Raw genomic sequence first — 19,440 nt, forward strand, 5'->3', positions numbered from 1 at the left:
ACCAATATGGATGAAAATACCCTCAAATTAAAGCTGACAGTCTGCACTTTAACCTCATAGTCATTGTTTGATTTCAAATCCAAACTTTGAGTATAGAGCCAAAAGAAGATAAAAATGATTCAGTCAGAATAATTACAGAAGGCACTGTATAAAGATGTGCCTTTAAATGGAGGTGCTAACAGTGGGTCCTTAATTTATGTGCAGAGAGTGCAGAGGTAGTTACAGATTGTGCCTTTCATTTGGGTGAATAAACAGTAAGGATGCACCAGGTGATATGGAAATCATGACATTTGGTTCAGTAACAGGCACAGAGGGTCCATAGTATTGAGTACTGCAGTTGTGGTGCTTTATTATAAGCAATGTCATCAATTCACTCTCTTTCCTCCTCCTCCACAGGTTAAAGCTCATGTCCTCCACCTTTCACAAGCTTTGGGTGTAACTAAGGCCCCTGGTCTGATCACAGTAGATAGAAACTCAATGTTCAAGGAACACATTCCAAAACCTACAGCTCTCAGAAGAAATTGGTTAAAAAGGACACTGGTAAAAAAAGTCCTAAAATAAAAGGGTGACCGAAACCAGACAGAGGCCCATGATTATAAAAGGCTAGGGACTTGAGTGGCAGTTCCCCCGACTGCCTTCCCTGTGTGGTGGGTGTGGCCCAGGTGGAGGGCAAGAGTAGCCAGTGTGTCCAAACTAAGTGTCAGTGCAATGAATTCAACCCGAAAATACTTTTATACACAAAATAAAGACATTTTAAAGGCAGTTTTGTACAGCATTTCACTTCATATCAACCCAAATAATAATAATAATTATACTGTCCAACTTGGTTATGTACATAGCTATAGTGTTATATTTGTATGTAGCTATATATGTACATAGGTGTCTATACACAAACATAATATAACACTACTCGTATGTGTGTACATCTACTGACATATACCTTATCTTATAAACATTTTTGTAAAATAAAACATCTGTCATCGTATTGTGTTCTAAATATACAGAAGTCGATAAAACAGCTGTTGGCATATTTCTTTTCATTGTTTAAACCGTGTGCATCTTGGGATGTTGGACCTTCTAAGTCTAAACTATGTTGCGCTACTAAACCAAGTGCAGTGGGGGCCGATCCTGACCCGGGATGGGCTTCACTTCACACAAAGCTGCAGCCAGACCAAGCCCTTATACCCATACAGACGGTCAGTCCAACAAGCCCGTTCACTTTGCACTGGCCTAGTTTTCTTCATATCAGGGCGGTGGAAAATTAGCAGGCTGTTGCCATCCAGGACCAGGATAGGGCATTCCGTCCTTAGAGAGACATAGGAGAAATTCTCTAGTGATTGTGGATCATATCTTCAGACACTAATCGCAACATATTAAAGACGACTACTTTCAGTGGGAAGAAACAGGAAGAACATGTGTATGTGCCACCCTTTCCAGGGGTCAGTTATGAGTCCAATAGTATGCAGTCTTCAGTCTCATTGGGCGGCAGCATGAGCTGCTGCTCGTAGTAAAGGCTCTTGGCATAGTTGATTTCTTGAGAGATTTTTACAGCAAGATTCTCGCTCTTCACATGAACCTATTAGGACATGAGGGAAAATGAACCTAATTTAACATTGTGGAACCTATGAAAACCATTACCAATATAAAAATGTTTCTACTTGACAAGTAAAAAAAGAACGTTTTTCATTTTTAAATGTGCAACATTTTGAATAAATAAATTAATAAATAATAATGCAATTACTAAGAAGTTAATTCATTAACACTACAGAATAGTTCTTATAGGGTTGTGGAAGTGTTACCATAGGCTTCTGGTGGGAAGGGCCTGGCATGGCTACGCCACTGCTGGTGCTCTCTGCCTTCTTGGTGAGCTGCACATACACCTTCCCATGGTCCTTTGAGACCAGGCAGTGGTACAGGTCATCATACTTGACCTCCAGGAAAATGGCCTCGCGGTCCACAAATTCACCAGGCTTGAGGAAGTAGACCACTTTGGAAGATATGAGCACGCAGTAGGTGTCTATGGGCTCCACAGCAATGAAGCTAAGTGAAGAGGGAGAGAGAGAAAAACATTTTGAAATCATGACTTGTTTGGCAAACATTTGTGAGCTGGATCGATCGGAGTTGATTCCCTGCTGAAAATAAAAGCTGGAGGCACTTGTTTTCAAGTAACCACTATGCATGTAATTTCCTAAAACTCTCACATGAGCTTTGCACAACACATGCTAACGTTAACAAGCATGGTGTGACCTAGGCAGCCCAGAGGCTGAGCTGAGTAATTGTCTGGTTAACATCTCTAGGGTCAGAGGGCAATGGCTAGAGACAGGGTTCTGCTGCCTCTCTGGAGTTATTAGCCTGTGAGAAGACAAATGCTCTAAGGGCCAGCAGAAAGACTGGTTAAAGGCTAGTTACCCGTCTTTCTCACTCTGGAGATACTAAATATTTATTAATAAACTTAAACGTAATGCAATATTAATCAGAGATCAATCAGAGATGTGAGTTTCTCCAAACCTTTTAAATAAGTCAACATATTCAGCAGGCTTTTGTTCCAGATCATCACCAACTCGTCATGGTGTAAATGAAAGACGAGTTGAATCAGGTGTGTTAGAGCAGGGCTGGAGCAAAAGTCTCTACACACTGTGGCCACTGTTCTTACACCGTTGTCCAACCAAAACAAGGGTGACTGGCCAGACAGTGGCTTAACTCTGGAAGCTCAGAACAGGAGTGTGACTCACAACTCAGAGTGGATGCTGTCAGTGAGGTGGAAGAGCTGCTCCTGTCCGTCGGCCTGGGTGGAGGAGAAGCGGGGCAGCAGGCCCTGTGGTCCCTTACAGCATCGTGGCTTCCTCACCCGCAGCACACTCAACCTGCAACACAGGATGGAAAACAAAGAGCAGCGTCAGCTGTCAGTATAGCTTGCCAAATACACAGCATCAATATAACAGCTTTGCCAGCAGCTTTATGAAATACACAGCATCAATATAACAGCTTAGCCAGCAGCTTTATGAAATACACAGCATCAATATAACCGCTTAGCCAGCAGCTTTATGAAATACACAGCATCAATATAACCGCTTTGCCAGCAGCTTTATGAAATACACAGCATCAATATAACCGCTTTGCCAGCAGCTTTATGAAATACACAGCATCAATATAACCGCTTTGCCAGCAGCTTTATGAAATACACAGCATCAACATGCCAGCAGCTTTACATATGAGCCAAAAACGGTGTCAACATGGCAGGTCAACACAGTGGGTAAGGTGGTTTATAGAACATTGGTTGAGACTGATTCAGATTGGAAAGGACCTGTGAGGCTGTTGAGAGGTGAAGAGGTCACACAGTGCCCTGGTGCCAGCCTGCCTATGCCAGGTCTGAGCTAAGGTTTCACTTCCCCTTCAGACAACCCCATCCACCCCTCTCATTCCGGCTGCCAGTCAGCCCGGCCCCGGCTGGAATTCCCACATCTGGCTTGAATCTGCCGGGGCTGCGGTCTTTTGATTAGGGCCCGATGGGCTCCGGTGGATTCACAAAGGCGGCACTGTGCTGCTCTGCTCTACCCGGCTGGGCTGGGCTGCGGGGGTTTGCTTTTCTTGGGGAGAGACAGGTTCCAGGCTGTCTGCAGCTGGAGCCGCTGCTGTGGTGGAATGGGAGCGTGTGGGCAGTCTGGGCGCCGGGAGCTGTATGTGATGAGGGCTCCTCGGGCTGGCTGGCCGGCTAGGTAGGTAAGTAAGTGGGTGGGTGGGTGTGTGGACAAAGAGATGGAGAGAGGCGCTGGCCATTGTCAGCCACGGGTGAGAAATTGGGGGAGAAGCGTTCCAGCCTTGTGGGCAGCTCTGGAGATGAGGGCAGATCTGGCCCTCTAGCCTGGCAAGCGGGGTTCATCTGTGGGTCAGGCTCTGGAGGCCTGCCAAGAGAAGGAACAGACTGCTGTCAGCAGCTGACACACACCGCCCTGCTCCGGCCGTTCTCCTCCAGGAGACGGCGCCGCCCTGCTCCGGCCATTCTCCTCCGGGAGACAGCACCGCCCTGCTCCAGCCGTTCTCCTCCAGGAGACCGCACCGCCCTGCTCCAGCCGTTCTCCTCCGGGAGACAGCACCGCCCTGCTCCAGCCGTTCTCCTCCGGGAGACAGCACCGCCCTGCTCCAGCCGTTCTCCTCCGGGAGACAGCACCGCCCTGCTCCAGCCGTTCTCCTCCGGGAGACAGCACCGCCCTGCTCCAGCCGTTCTCCTCCGGCAGACAGCACCGCCCTGCTCCAGCCGTTCTCCTCCGGCAGACAGCACCGCCCTGCTCCAGCCGTTCTCCTCCGGAGACAGCACCGCCCTGCTCCAGCCGTTCTCCTCCAGGAGACAGCACCGCCCTGCTCCAGCCGTTCTCCTCCAGGAGACAGCACCGCCCTGCTCCAGCCGTTCTCCTCCAGGAGACAGCACCGCCCTGCTCCGGCCGTTCTCCTCCAGGAGACAGCACCGCCCTGCTCCAGCCGTTCTCCTCCAGGAGACAGCACCGCCCTGCTCCGGCCGTTCTAGACAGCACCGCCCTGCTCCGGCCGTTCTCCTCCAGGAGACAGCACCGCCCATTCTCCTACATTGCCCCTGGCCCTAGGCACTTCATGCAGATCAGAGCAGATTGGATGGGTAGTTACTGCATAAGCAATATGCTAGTAACTCCACTATGCCATCTGGAAGGCTGAATTTGCAGATCCAAGTTGATATATGAGGAGGTCACTTAGGACCTTTCCTATTGGACAAGCTCAGTTGGTAGTTCCTCCATTCGAAAATCTTATGGAGCTTACAAAATGTGACCCTACAGCCGTGTGTGAACACCTAACAGCATTTGGCTCAAGTGTTCATGGCATGCACTGCAGAGAGGTATACCTTGTTAGAAGATAGATTATATGAAATGTCTCAACGGTACAGAAGTGAATATCTTGGAATGCGGGTGGAATAACCCCCATCCTCCTAGAGATGTGGAATGGCGGTTATGCTAAAACACATTCCGTACCAGTGTGTAGATGACTTTATGGCGAGACACATCATTAGCATGTCTGTCTGGCATTTCTTACGCAGGGTTGACAAAATAAAAACATTCCTCTCCTCTCACTTTCCAGCCCTGTGGTTTCACTGTGAAGTTGCTGCTGTTGTCATGCTCATTGTCTATGTTGGGCCAGAAAGAGTGGGTGGACTTGCTTTGTGCATAGTGTAGATTTCTCCTTGGTTCATTCATTTAAACCAACAGATACGCGTTTAAATCTGATGACGAGCCATAACAAATAGATCAACAACACTGCTACCTAGGTCAATTACGCACTGTAATGTGCTGTATATCTTTCCCAGAAGCGGGTTTTGAAAACATGGGTCTAATGTTCTGTTTCTCCTCAGTGTAGTGTACTGTAGTGAAGGAATGCCTAGGACTGAGTTGACAGTGTGCTGAGGAGTGCGTCTCTCCCGCTTTGTTTGGGAAGTATAATTGAGCTGGCTCTAGAAGGTTGCCAGGACCGAGGGAAAGTGGGAGGGAGGGAAGGAAGGTGGGAGGGGACACAGACAGACAGACAGACAGACAGACAGACAGACAGACAGACAGACAGACAGACAGACAGACAGACAGACAGACAGACAGACAGACAGACAGACAGACAGACAGACAGACAGACAGACAGACAGACAGACAGACAGACAGACAGACAGACAGACAGACAGACAGACAGACAGACAGACAGACAGACAGACAGACAGACAGACAGACAGACAGACAGACAGACAGACAGACAGACAGACAGACAGACAGACAGACAGACAGACAGACAGACAGACAGACAGACAGACAGACAGACAGACAGACAGACAGACAGACAGACAGACAGACAGACAGACAGACAGACAGACAGACAGACAGACAGACAGACAGACAGACAGACAGACAGACAGACAGACAGACAGACAGACAGACAGACAGACAGACAGACAGACAGACAGACAGACAGACAGACAGACAGACAGACAGACAGACAGACAGACAGACAGACAGACAGACAGACAGACAGACAGACAGACAGACAGACAGACAGACAGACAGACAGACAGACAGACAGACAGACAGACAGACAGACAGACAGACAGACAGACAGACAGACAGACAGACAGACAGACAGACAGACAGACAGACAGACAGACAGACAGACAGACAGACAGACAGACAGACAGACAGACAGACAGACAGACAGACAGACAGACAGACAGACAGACAGACAGACAGACAGACAGACAGACAGACAGACAGACAGACAGACAGACAGACAGACAGACAGACAGACAGACAGACAGACAGACAGACAGACAAAGACAGACAGACGAGATTGTGTGTGTGTATGTGGCGGGAGGGTTGTGTGAAAGACAGGAGGGAGAGTTCACGAGCAGGGCAGGAGAGCAAGGGGAGTGCGAACCATCACACAACGTCTGCTTCTCATTGACTTGTTTATTTCCTAGTGTGTGTTTTTCTGGAGATGTGATCTGAGCCAGTCATACAGAGGGTGAAGAGAAAGGGCTTCATGCACAGTGTAGAAGGTCATGTGATGAGCAACTCAATCCACAGTAGGGAGAAACTGTATATAACCCCACCATTGTTCCCTTAAATCATTTTACAGCTTTTCTTCTGTATGGGTTGGTATCACATCAATATCACTGCTTGATTAATAGGCATGACAGTGTTGGGGAGCATGTGTGTTGGTATGTGAGAGTGTTGGTATGTGAGAGTGTAAGTGTGTATGCGAGTGAAAGCATTAGTATGTGTGTTTAGTCTACATGTGTGAGTGTGTTATTAAGTGGGTGTGATAGCGTCGTCAGTGTCTGCTGTGAACCATGATTCCGGCACATTCTCTGGGTTGAACTCTGGCTGAACTTGTAGACACACTGTGGCAGGCACGCTTCGGATGCCCCCCCCCCCCACCACCCCCCTTCCTCTCCACTCCTCTCCCTTCGCTCCCTTCTCCTCCGCTCCCCTCCCTCATACAGCAGAAACAGTTCATCTGCAGGTCCCTTATTGTTCCCTGTTCACGCACACACCTCTAAATCAACCCCTTAAAGGCAAGCACCGGCTTTCTTGATGTCTACAATATTCTCCTCGGGTATGCAATCTGGTTTCCGCTCAGGTTATGGATGTGTCAACGCAACCTTAAAAGGTCCTAAATGATGTCACCAGTGCCCTTGATTCTAAGCAATGTTGTGCTGCTATTTTTATTGACTTGGCCAAAGCTTTTGATACGGTAGACCATTCCATTCTTGTGGGCCGGCTAAGGAGTATTGGTGTCTCTGAGGGGTCTTTGGCCTGGTTTGCTAACTACCTCTCTCAAAGAGTGCAGTGTATAAAGTCAGAACATGTGCTGTCTCAGTCACTGCCTGTCACCAAGGGAGTACCCCAAGGCTCGATCCTAGGCCCCACGCTCTTCTCAATTTACATCAACATAGCTCAAGCAGTAGGAAGCTCTCTCATCCATTTATATGCAGATGATACAATCTTATACTCAGCTGGCACCTCCCCGGATTTTGTGTTAAATGCACTACAACAAAGCTTTCTTAGTGTCCAACAAGCTTATTCTGCCCTTAACCTTGTTCTGAACACCTCCAAAACAACAGGTCATGTGGTTTGGTAAAAAGAATGCCCTCTTCCCATAGGTGTTATTACTACCTCTGAGGGTTTAGAGCTTGAGGTAGTTACCTCATACAAGTACTTGGCAGTATGGCTAGACGGTGCACTGTCCTTCTCTCAGCACATATCAAAGCTGCAGGCTAAGGTTAAATCTCGACTTGGTTTCCTCTATCGCTCTTTCACCACAGCTGCTAAACTAACCCTGATTCAGATGACCATCCTACCCGTGCTAGATTACGACGACGTAATATATAGATCGACAGGTATGGGTGTTCTCGAGCGGCTAGATGTTCTTCACCATTCGGGCATCAGATTTGCCACCAATGCTCCTTATAGGACACATCACTGCACTCTATACTCCTCTGTAAACTGGTCATCTCTGTATACACGTCGCAAGACACACTGGTTGATGCTTATTTATAAAACCCTCTTAAGCCTCATTCCCCCCTATCTGAGATACCTACTGCAGCCCTCATCCTCCACATACAATGCCCATTCTGCCAGTCACATTCTGTTAAAGGTCCCCAAAGCACACACATCCCTGGGTCGCTCCTCTTTTCATTTCGCTGCAGCTAGCGACTGGAACGAGCTGCAACAAACAATCAAACTGGACAGTTTTATCTCTTCATTCAAAGACTAAATCATGGACACTTACAGACAGTTGTGGCTGCTTCGTGTTATGTAACGTTGTTTATACCTTATTGCCCTTTGTGCTGGTGTCTGTGCCCAATAATGTTTGTACCATGTTTTGTGCTGCTACCATGTTGTGCTGCTGCCATGTGGTGTTGCTACCATGGTGTTGTCATGTGTTGCTACCATGCTGTGTTTTCATGTGTTCCTGCCATGCTGTTGATATTGTCTTAGGTCTCTCTTTATTTAGTGTTGTCTCATTGTGATGTGCGTTTTGTCCTACATTTGCATTTCATTTTTTATCCCAGCCCCCAGCCTTTTGGTTGTAAATAAGAATTTGTTCTTAACTGACTTGCCTAGTTACCGTAATTTCCGGACTAGAAGCCGCAACTTTTTTCCCACTCTTTGAACCCTGCGGCTTAAACAATGGCTAATATATGGATTTTTCCCGCTTTCAAATTTTTTTTTCTCCAAAAAAACACATTCTGTGACGTGCTCAGTTTTTTGGTGGCATGAAGCTTTCATTAGACCAATGAAATTGCCGAACGGGTTAAGGTCAAACAACTTTTTTGTTTACTGTTTAGATTAAATCGAGCGTTCTCAAACTTCCCATCATTCTGATTACGGTAGTCATTTTGTCACCCTCATCATGGCAAAGACACGGAGAAATGCATATGATGCAGCTTTCAAGTTGAAGGCGATTGATCTGCCTGTTGGAAAAGGAAATAGAGCTGCTGCACAGGAGCTTGGTCTTAATGAGTCGATGATAAGACGTTGCAAACAGCAGCGTGAGGAATTGACTCAGTGCAAAAAGACAACTAAAGCTTACTGCTAATTTTTAATTTTTTGTTACAAGCCGTGTTTCGTTAAAGCCAATTTATTTTTGTTACAAACCGTGTTTCGTTAAAGCCTATTTATTTTTGTTACAAGCCGTGTTTCGTTAAAGCCTGTGTAAAGTTCATTTGTTTCAATGTACCGGTAGGCACCTGCGGCTTATAGACATGTGCGGCTTATTTATGTTCAAAATAATATATATTTTTAAATTCAGTGGGTGCGGCTTATATTCAGGTGCGCTCAATAGTCCGGAAATTACGGTAAATAAAGAATAAAATCAAACATACACAACAACATTTCCTAGTCCCCCCCACCACCCACAGTGACATGCATTAGTGCAATCTGTTATATTTACCATTCCAAGTACACAAATACCATTGTGCGCTTGGTCTGCCTAACGTATACACACACTGTACATAAATACTGAACAAATGGCTTGAACTCCCAGACAGCCTGTGTAATACAACCTGCCTGTGGCTTTAAAACCAGTGAGAGCTGGAGAGGACAGAGACAGGCTCCAGTGTAACAGTGCTGAGCCGTCAGAAGGTGTCACACCTTGTGTCCGTGTGAATTAAAGAGAGTGGCTGTGAGGACCGTTACCTGCCATGCTGCGCTGCTATAGACTCTAATTGGGGGAGAGGCTTGACCCAGCATCAAGCCAGCCGACCCCATTAAAAATGGCAGGTGGCATTTACAAGCACATCTGGTGGGTTTAGTTGGCGTGCACACACAGGAAGGAGTATGTGAGTGTCACACAAAATTCTGAAGAAATACATGAGGCCCTGCACCATATTAAAGTAACTGTCCAGTGTTTTCAGATTTCTATGAAATGTGACCTATAATTAATTACACTGAGTGAAATAGTTAGGCATTTTACATTTTATTAAAGGCCCAGTGCAGTCAAACTATAATGTATTGCGTTTTATATATATTTCCACACTATGAGGTTGGAACAATATTGTGAAATTGTGAAAATGATAATGCCCTTTTAGTGTAAGAGCTGTTTGAAAAGACCACTGGATATTTTTGTCCGTTAGGTGGGATGGAGATTTACATTAGTAAAAAAAGTATAATGTTTTATTTAACCCTTATTTAACTAGGCAAGTCAGTTAGGAACAAATTCTTATTTACAATGACGGCCTACACCAGCCAAACCTGGACGATGCTGGGCCAATAGTGTGCCGCCCTATGGGACTCCCAATCACGGCCGGATGTGATACAGCCTGGATTCGAACCAGGGACTGTAGTGACGTTTCTTGCACTGAGATGCAGTGCCTTAGACTGCTGCGCCACTCGGAAGTTAATAGACCAATAAGAAAGAGAGTTTCAAATCTCTCTATCAATAACAGCTAGTTTTCCCCTCCCCACTCTCAGACCACACCCACACTGTCCTAACAAAAGTATTGCTTGATACATTTATGTAGTTTGTGTGTCGGGGGGCTAGGGTCAGTCTGTTATATCTGGAGTATTTCTCCTGTGTGAATTTAAGTATTTTCTGTCCTATGTGCTCAATCTCTCTCTCACTTCATTGTTAAAAAGCAGCTTTTCTGTGTTGGAATGGTGTGGGCATACCCCAACACCACAATGGTGTGGGCATACCCCAACACCACAATGGTGTGGGCATACCCCAACGCCACAATGGTGTGGGCATACCCCAACGCCACAATGGTGTGGGCATACCCCAACGCCACAATGGTGTGGGCATACCCCAACGCCACAATGGTGTGGGCATACCCCAACGCCACAATGGTGTGGGCATACCCCAACGCCACAATGGTGTGGGCATACCCCAACGCCACAATGGTGTGGGCATACCCCAACGCCACAATGGTGTGGGCATACCCCAACACCCCAATGGTGTGGGCATACCCCAACACCACAATGGTGTGGGCATACCCCAACACCACAATGGTGTGGGCATACCCCAACAACAGAATGGTGTGGGCGTATAGCGGTCATTAAAGATATTAATGCGAGTAGACCGCTGACTGGCCAGCTCAGGAAATAGCAAGCATTTTTTAAACGATTGGTTCCCATTGAGAGTGGCAGGGATTTAATGGTTATTCTTTGAAAGTTGCCATTTAGGAGTCATTCTTATGGTAAAATTGGTGTTATGACATGTCTCTCCAGGTTTAGGCACTTACCTGTGGTTACTGAGGCTGGCCATGTCTCGGACCGTCTGTGCTGTCTCCGAGGCAAAGTCCAGCGCACCGGCCACCGGCTTGGTCACCGTACCAACCAGACCTTTCCCCAGGCCAGAGAAGAAGCCGCTGACTCCTCCCTCAGTCTTCACCCCCTCCACTGTGGACGTGATGACGCTGGTCAACCCTCCGATGATACCTGTGAGGCACCAGATAAGAACCAGGTGTGACTCCTCACGAACAGCTAAATGGATTCTGATGTATTACAGATTAAAAAGGCCTGATAGTCCACACTGTGCAATGGAGCCCAGCGGATCAATCTAATGTTTGAGTAATAAAATGCAAGTGCCATATTGTAAGTGAAAGACAGACTACAGTCAGTAGTGGTATTACTACAGTATTATTAGTAGCACTACAGTATTATTGTAATAGTACATACCATGAGCCAATCCATGAATCCCAGCCACCAGATGCTCTCCGCTGGTGGCACCATGGTAACGGATGTACTCTCTTTCGTTCTGATGTCGATTGTCCATGGTCTTGCCCAACCCGTCCGACAAAGTCCCTGCAAACTAAGAAGACACAGAGAGAGAGAGAGTCTCTTCAGTCAGTCTTTTTCACACCATATCAGCAGAACCCTTCATTTCAAGCATGTTTTATACACAGTATTTGGAAATAGTCTATTTATCACGTCTTAGAAAAGGTGTACCACAAGGCTCAGTTTTGGCCACCCTTCTATATTTATAAATGATTTAAAAATGTATTAAAAAGATGTTACTTTGTTCACTGCAGTCTAATCTGATTCAGGTCGACCACATAGTACAACTCTTTGCTCCCACATGCTATGTAGGGGCCATTAGACCAGTGCAGCCCTCACACTAGGCCTTGCAGTGGAATGATGGATTGTCCCAGTCAAATACCTTTCAATTCACACAAGCATGATGTCATTCTCTCTTTCCAACTTATAAAGGATACTAACTCAAGTCTAAGCCATCCAACAAAACCACCTAACTCATACTGAAAAGGTTGTCAATTTCTTTCTAGTGATGGGGGAAGAAATCGATACAGTATCACAATATTCTTTTTGACAATATTATATAGATAATGACTCCAAGTATTGATCATTTTTTGTTGTTAGTTAATGTTAGCTAGCGCTAGTCGGCTGTTCCTGCGCCAAAACTCTGGTATCTCTCTTTCTATAGCATGTTCTCCATCTTCTTGAGGAAAAACGTTGTCATTTCTTCTCTTGTCCCTCTGCAGCAGATATAGTGGGCAATAGATTTGAAAAAAATCTAAATCGCAATAAAATTGCAGTATTGAATCGCAATTCATATTGAATCACAATACATATCGGCACCTAAGTATCGTGATAATATCATATTGTGAGGTCCCTGGCAATTCCAAGCCCAATTTCTTTCCTTTTACCAGTGATTCCTGAGATGAGCTGATGTTGAGTTGCCATATTAAAACACAAATGCGTGTCACATATCCAGAGCTCACAACCTCACTGAGTGAAAAAGTTCTACAGTAGCCCAATGCTGGTGGGCTGGTTCTCATCCCCCACAGCTGAACTAGAGAGACAGGGGGGGGGGGGGGGGGGGGGGGGGACTGATAGAGAAGAAAACAGATTTTACACAGCGCCTGCCTTATCCATCTGGCCAATATATCAGCGAGTCATTTGTCTGCTGGAGTGGAGTGCCTTCACACCCCCATCTTTCCCCAGCGCTGACCTGTCTCTCCCCCTCCGCCTATCCCCTCTCCTCCCTTCCACCCAGCAGGTGCCTGCTGGAAGTGGGTTTGTGTTACGGGGGGAGCTCCCCAGAGGAGGCTGGGTTCTATGTAAACACACCCGGGCCCTCCGCCACTCTGCAGACAGCGCCAAGCCTGAACTTGGGATGACCTCGCCAAGCAAAGTCCCCGGAGAGTTCATTGGAAGGCCAGCACAAACTCTCTCCATCTCTATTTTTTATTTTATTCCCCCTCTTTATGAAACTAAACCAATGTTCGTACCAGACCTGTGTCCCAAGGGAGTGAGAGGTGAGGAGTGAGGGGCGAGGGGTGAGGAGCGAGGGGGAGATAAAGATGCTTTCAAGTTTACACCCCCCTCCCCTTCTATGCTGAAGGACACACACAATGTGAAACTGGGGCCCGTCTGGTTTGTTAACATTGGGTGATCAAGGAAGGGATCTCATAGATTACATGGAGTGTCAGTCATTAAAGGGACGAAGGTGCATCAGATGAAAGTAAACCCCGCAAGGAACAAGGAAACTACATGTGGTTTTACATGTGGTGTGTAGGTGACCAGCTGCAGCATGACACGCACACAAACATAAGCACGTGCACACCAATATTTTTTGACCAAGTTCCATTTTCCTATCAATCATTTTGAAGTCTCTCAATAAAACCTGCAATAATGTCCTCAATGTAGGCTAGCTATGTATATGGAACGGGTCAAATAGGTCTATATGGCAAGAGTTTTTAGTAGAAGGTCTGCTACCCGGGCCAGGGAATGAGTTGAGCAGACCAACCCATAAAAAGGAGAAAAATAACATCCATAAAGAAAGCATAACAACCATCAAGTGGAAATGCAGAAGCAGTTAGGCCAAAGGTTCATGGCTGTAGAGGCCTACATAAACTAAACTCAGCAAAAAAAAGAAACGTCCCTTTTTCAGGACCCTGTCTTTCAAAGATAATTCGTAAAAATCAAAATAACTTCACAAATCTTCATTGTAAAGGGTTTAAACACTGTTTCCCATGCTTGTTCAATGAACCATAAACAATTAATGAACATGCACCTGTGGAACGGTCATTAAGACACTACCAGCTTACAGACGGTAGGCAATTAAGGTCACAGTTATGAAAACTTAGGACACTAAAGAGGCCTTTCTACTGACTCTGAAAAACACCAAAAGAAAGATACCCAGGGTCCCTGCTCATCTGCGTGAACGTGCCTTAGGCTTGCTGCAAGGTTGCTCTTCATTGACGAGTCGCGGTTTTGTCTCACCAGGGGTGATGGTCGGATTCGCGTTTATCGTCGAGGGAATGAGCGTTACACTGAGGCCTGTACTCTGGAGCGGGATCGATTTGGAGGTGGAGGGTCCGTCATGGTCTGGGACGGTGTGTCACACCATCATCGGACTGAGCTTGTTGTCATTGTAGGCAATCTCAACGCTGTGTGTTACAGGGAAGACATCCTCCTCCCTCATGTGGTACCCTTCCTGCAGGCTCATCCTAACATGACCCTCCAGCATGACAATGCCACCAGCCATACTGCTTGTTCTGTGTGTGATTTCCTGCAAGACAGGAATGTCAGTGTTCTGTTATGGCCAGCAAAGAGCCCGGATCTCAATCCCATTGAGTACGTCTGGGACCTGCTGGATCGGAGGGTGAGAGCTCGGGCCATTGCCCCCAGAAATGTCTGGGAACTTGCAGGTGCCTTGGTGGAAGAGTGGGGTAACATCTCACAGCAAGAACTGGCAAATCTGGTGCAGTCCATGAGGAGGAGATGCACTACAGTACTTAAAACCTCTCTGGTGTATGTGGGACGCTATTCAACAGCCAGTGAAATAGCAGGGCGCAAAATTCAAAACAACAAAAATCTCATAATTCAAATTTGTCAAACATACAACTATTATATCCCATTTTAAAAGATACACTTCTCGTTAATCCAACCACATTGTCCGATTTCAAAAAGGCTTCACGGCCAAAGCATAACATTAGATTATGTTAGGATAGCGCCTAGAAAAGAAAAACCACACAGCCATTTTCCAAGCAAGGAGAGGCGTCACAAAAACCAGAAATACAGCTAAAATTAATCACTAACCTTTGATGATCTTCATCAGATGGCACTCATAGGACTTCGTGTTACACAATACATCTATGCTTTGCTCGATAAAGTTCATATGTATATCCAAAAACCCCATTTTACATTGGCGTGTAATGTCCAGAAATGTTTTGCCTCCCAAAACTTCCGGTGAATGAGAACATCAATTTACAGAAATACTCATCATAAACATTGATAAAATATTCAACTGTTATTCAAAGAATTATAGATACACTTCTCCTTAATGCAACCGCTGTGTCAGATTTCAAAAAAGCTTTACGGCGAAAGCAAATTTTGCAATAATCTGAGTACAGCGCTCAGATGTCAAAACAAGCCATACAGATACCCGCCATTTTGGAGTCAACAGAAATGACAAAAATTACATTATAAATATTCACTTACCTCTGATGATCTTCATCGGAATGCACTCCCAGGAATCCCAGTTCCAGAATAAATGTTCATCTTTATGTCCAAATACCTCCATTTTGTTTGCGCGTTCAGTCGAGTAATCCAAATCCACTGTGCTTGGGCAGTAAGTTCAGACGAAAAGTCAAAAAAGTTATATTACAGTTCGTAGAAACATGTCAAACGATGTATAGAATCAATCTTTCGGATGTTTTTAATCATAAATCTTCCATAATATTCCAACCGGACGATTCCTTTGTCTTCAGAAATGAAAAGGAACACACCTAACTCTCAGTCATCTGATTCCAATGTATTTTATTCTCTCCCCATTCACAGTAGAAGCATGAAACAACGTTCTAAAGACTGTTGACATCTAGTGGAAGCCTTAGGAAGTGCAAAATGACCCCATTGACACTGTATACTGGATAAGGAATCACTTGAAAAACTACAAACCTCAGATTTCCACACTTCCTGGTTGGATTATTTCTCAGGTTTTTGCCATCATTCAAACAGTTTTAGAAACATCAGAGTGTTTTCTATCCAAATCTACTAATAATATGCATATCCTACCTTCTGGGCCTGAGAAGCAGGCAGTTTACTACGGGCACGCTTTTCATCCGGACGTCAAAATACTGCCCCCTACCCCGATGAAGTTAATGCAGCTGGTGGCCACACCAGATACTGACTGGTACTTTGGATTTTGACCCTCCCTTTGTCCAGGGACACATTATTCAATTTCTGTTAGTCACATGTCTGTGGAACTTATTCAGTTTATGTCTCAGTTGTTGAATCTTGTTATGTTCATACAAATATTTACACAAGTTAAGTTTTCTGAAAATAAACGCAGTTGACAGTGAGAGGACGTTTCTTTTTTTGCTGAGTTTATATGATGATGCTGCTACAAGTGAGAAATGATGCACAATCAGACGACTGGTTTAACATAGTTAAGTGACAAAACTAGTGTTTTGCTTCTTTTTGACACCATACTTCTTGAGCTGATTTAAATTAGTTAATAACAAGGTAATTCATTTCATCAAGACACTTAAATACCATTGGGAGATTAACTTTTTTCCATTGAATACTGTGGCATGGAATTTTTATAAGGCACACATCTTGGCAAGTCATTTTTATTAGAAGTTGGAAACCCCGTGTGTGTGTGTGTGTGTGTGTGTGTGTGTGTGTGTGTGTGTGTGTGTGTGTGTGTGTGTGTGTGTGTGTGTGTGTGTGTATGCCCGTGTGCATGCCCGTGTGCATAGGGGCTCCTCCTACTTTGTTGTTGTTCAGCAAACAAAGCGATTGTTCACAAGGGGGAAATCATTTGATTGGAAGAAAGAAAAACATGAAAGTAAACTAATGATGACATTTTGTTTTTCTTCAGAGAGGGAGGAGTATGTCAAGTCAGTGGAGAAGAAGTCATCCTTCATTTTCAGGAGAGCAAACGTTACAGGACACTGCCTTGACAGAGTGTTTAGGCTCGCAGCTACAAAGATTTCAAACCAGTCAACAGGAGCAGAGCTGCCTTAAACTAGGATTATGGATTAGCCTCAATGGGAAAAGTTGGTGTAACAGGATCTCACAACCTCAATGTGTGTGTTCCCGAGCGTAGGCAGACACAGGGATTCCATTTGCAATAAGAAACAGCAAGTTACAGTTGCAAAGCAGAGCTGAAATCTGGGGCAGGACGCGAGTGGTGTGTGTGGGCCTGGGGCCATGGGCTGGTCAAGAGCTAGGACAAGGGCTGTGTGGCTGGGCCTACTGGCTGTCTGATATTCATGACATCAATGCCGCAGCACAAATACGAGTAAATTGCCGTGCAGGGAGAGGGGACAAAGAGAGACAGAGAGAGGGGGAGGGAGGGAATGAGAGAGCGCTAGAGCACAGAAAGAGAGCGAGCTGACTGACATTAAGCTGGCTGACACAGCTTGGCAGGGGGAGTGTGTGGGGCTGCCTGTATCTTCCAGAGGCCTGCTGAGAGCTGGCTGAGGATAGGGGAGAGAGGAGGACTTGGGGCTAAATGACTGGGTTCTGGACTGACAACGTTCCAAAACCAGAATGGGTCCTTTAGCTTGGAACAGTGCCCCCCAGGACACGTCTCATTGTAATGTAAAGGAACTGATTACTGTTCAGGGACAGAATGGCCAAAGGGTTGGGGCATTACACTGGTCCTTGGAAGGTTACTGATAAAGAAAATAGAACATATACAGACCTGCTATAAAAGCGTAATATTCTCTATGTATTCACTAAGAGTATCCATTAAATAACAATATTTTAGATGTTTGCTAAGAGTTGGTCAGCCCTAGGGTCAGGTAATTATACAACTGTTCCATCTCCTATCCTGGAAGCCACATAACATTTAGTGACAGAGCTGATACACGCACTGATCCATCAAAGTAAGCAGAGGCCAATTTCATTGGAAAGTGATAGAAAAGCCTCAGCGCACAGAACAACCTGTGTGTGTGTGTGTGTGTGTGTGTGCGCGCCTCATTTCAGCATAGTAGTCTTGAAACTGGGACACCTACTGTAATTTCATAATGGAAAGTTAAACACAATCAACATCAACACAGAGCGCAAGTAAACAGGAAGGTAAACCCCAACAACGATACCTTGGCGGCGGAGTTGGACACTCCGTGGGTGACGTTGCGGATGAGCCCGCCCACATTGCCGTACTTGATAAGCTCGGAGACGCCCTCGGTGACATCATTGAGCAGTCCCATGGGGTTCCCCAGGAAGTCCACCGAGCCGAGGATCTGAGCCGCCTGGCTAATCAGCTCCTGAAGTGGAACACATCAAAAGGGATTGGCTGTGAAGTGCAACAGCAACAAAACCTGATTGGCTGTGAGATGCAGCAGCACCTGATTAGTTACCTCACTGTGACCAGGGCTTGAAGTTTGAAGTGAAGCATTGACCCATTGGCCAGACACTAGAAAAAGTTTCATTTAAAACAATCAGTATGGATAATACTTGCAAAGAGCCTCCTCCTCCTCAGTCCTGCCGGGATTGTTTTGGGGGGATCATTTGTTTTATGTTGTCTCACCAAAGCAGTCTCTGTTTAATGGAGAGCTCTACATTCGAGCTGTTATTAAGTAGTAGAACAGATGGTAAACATGGGATTGTTTTTGATATTACAACAGAGCGCACAAGGCAGATCATATTCCAGAAGTATTTTACACTTTGGCATTCCCACATCATATGAAAGAAGGTGCCCTGAGTGTCATTAGAGCAGAGAGTACAATTATGTGATGGTTTGGCTTCGATTTGATATCATTTCCAGGGAGGAAAATAAGATCTGTGAATTTCTGGAAGATAAAGCTATATTGGGCCATATTGTTTGCCAATTGAGAACATTGTTGAATGATTGTAAATCTTTATTCCATAATCTGTAAATTTAAAGAGGCTTGGATGAGGCCTTTACTAGAAGGGAATACATTTCAGAGACGAGACCTCTTTTTCTAAGCAATACCTTATGAAAGGTATAAAGGCTTATCTTTGTTTCCCAAGGTATCACCAAACGTAATTGTAAGTAGAAAAATAACAAGGTGCCAGGCAGGTTGTGCTTTTGTTGGATGTCTTCGAATGCGCAGGGACCCTCATCCCCAAGAATGTCTGAAAGTCTGTGCACTCCATTGTCATGCCACAAGGGAAAGCAGATAGGGCCTCCCACCCTGAGACCAAGATGATGGAAAACAAACAGAAATGGTGTGTGAAATGATAGGGCCAAATCTTAATTTAGATTGTTTCAGAAGAACATTGGAATAAATTAGGTCTTGTAATCTGTGCGGGTGAAAACATTTTATTCTATGGGAGGCCATGACAAGCAAGCTTCTGGATTTAACCAAGTAGCAAGAGAACGCAGAGCAAGGACCAAGTCTACCATTGGAAGATTGGGAGGCTTAGTCCACCTGAGGTTTTTTGTCTCTGTAATATGGAGGTGGTGCTATGGGGAGCATTGAACTGAAACAATTTTTTGTGG

At 45.5% G+C, this 19,440-nt stretch overlaps 1 protein-coding gene across 4 annotated transcripts in view; it reads right to left on the reverse strand.

The window, feature by feature from the left end:
* Window positions 1–322: 322 nt before the first annotated feature.
* The window catches only part of vps13d (vacuolar protein sorting 13 homolog D), a 62,452-nt gene continuing 43,334 nt past the window's right edge, over window positions 323–19,440 (reverse strand). For all 4 annotated transcript variants that reach the window (XM_014135238.3, XM_014135239.3, XM_045693110.2 and 1 more), the window contains 6 exons: window positions 18,074–18,241; window positions 11,682–11,814; window positions 11,246–11,441; window positions 2,733–2,864; window positions 1,800–2,040; window positions 323–1,576 (listed from right to left, as the gene is read on the reverse strand). In XM_014135238.3, the coding sequence (XP_013990713.2) occupies window positions 1,445–1,576; window positions 1,800–2,040; window positions 2,733–2,864; window positions 11,246–11,441; window positions 11,682–11,814; window positions 18,074–18,241 (1,002 nt within the window). In that variant the 3' untranslated portion in view covers window positions 323–1,444. The remainder of the gene's footprint in view (window positions 1,577–1,799; window positions 2,041–2,732; window positions 2,865–11,245; window positions 11,442–11,681; window positions 11,815–18,073; window positions 18,242–19,440) is intronic.

The sequence above is a fragment of the Salmo salar genome, chromosome 13 (assembly GCF_965601325.2).
Source record: "Salmo salar chromosome 13, fSalSal1, whole genome shotgun sequence".
Classification (NCBI taxonomy): domain Eukaryota; kingdom Metazoa; phylum Chordata; class Actinopteri; order Salmoniformes; family Salmonidae; genus Salmo; species Salmo salar.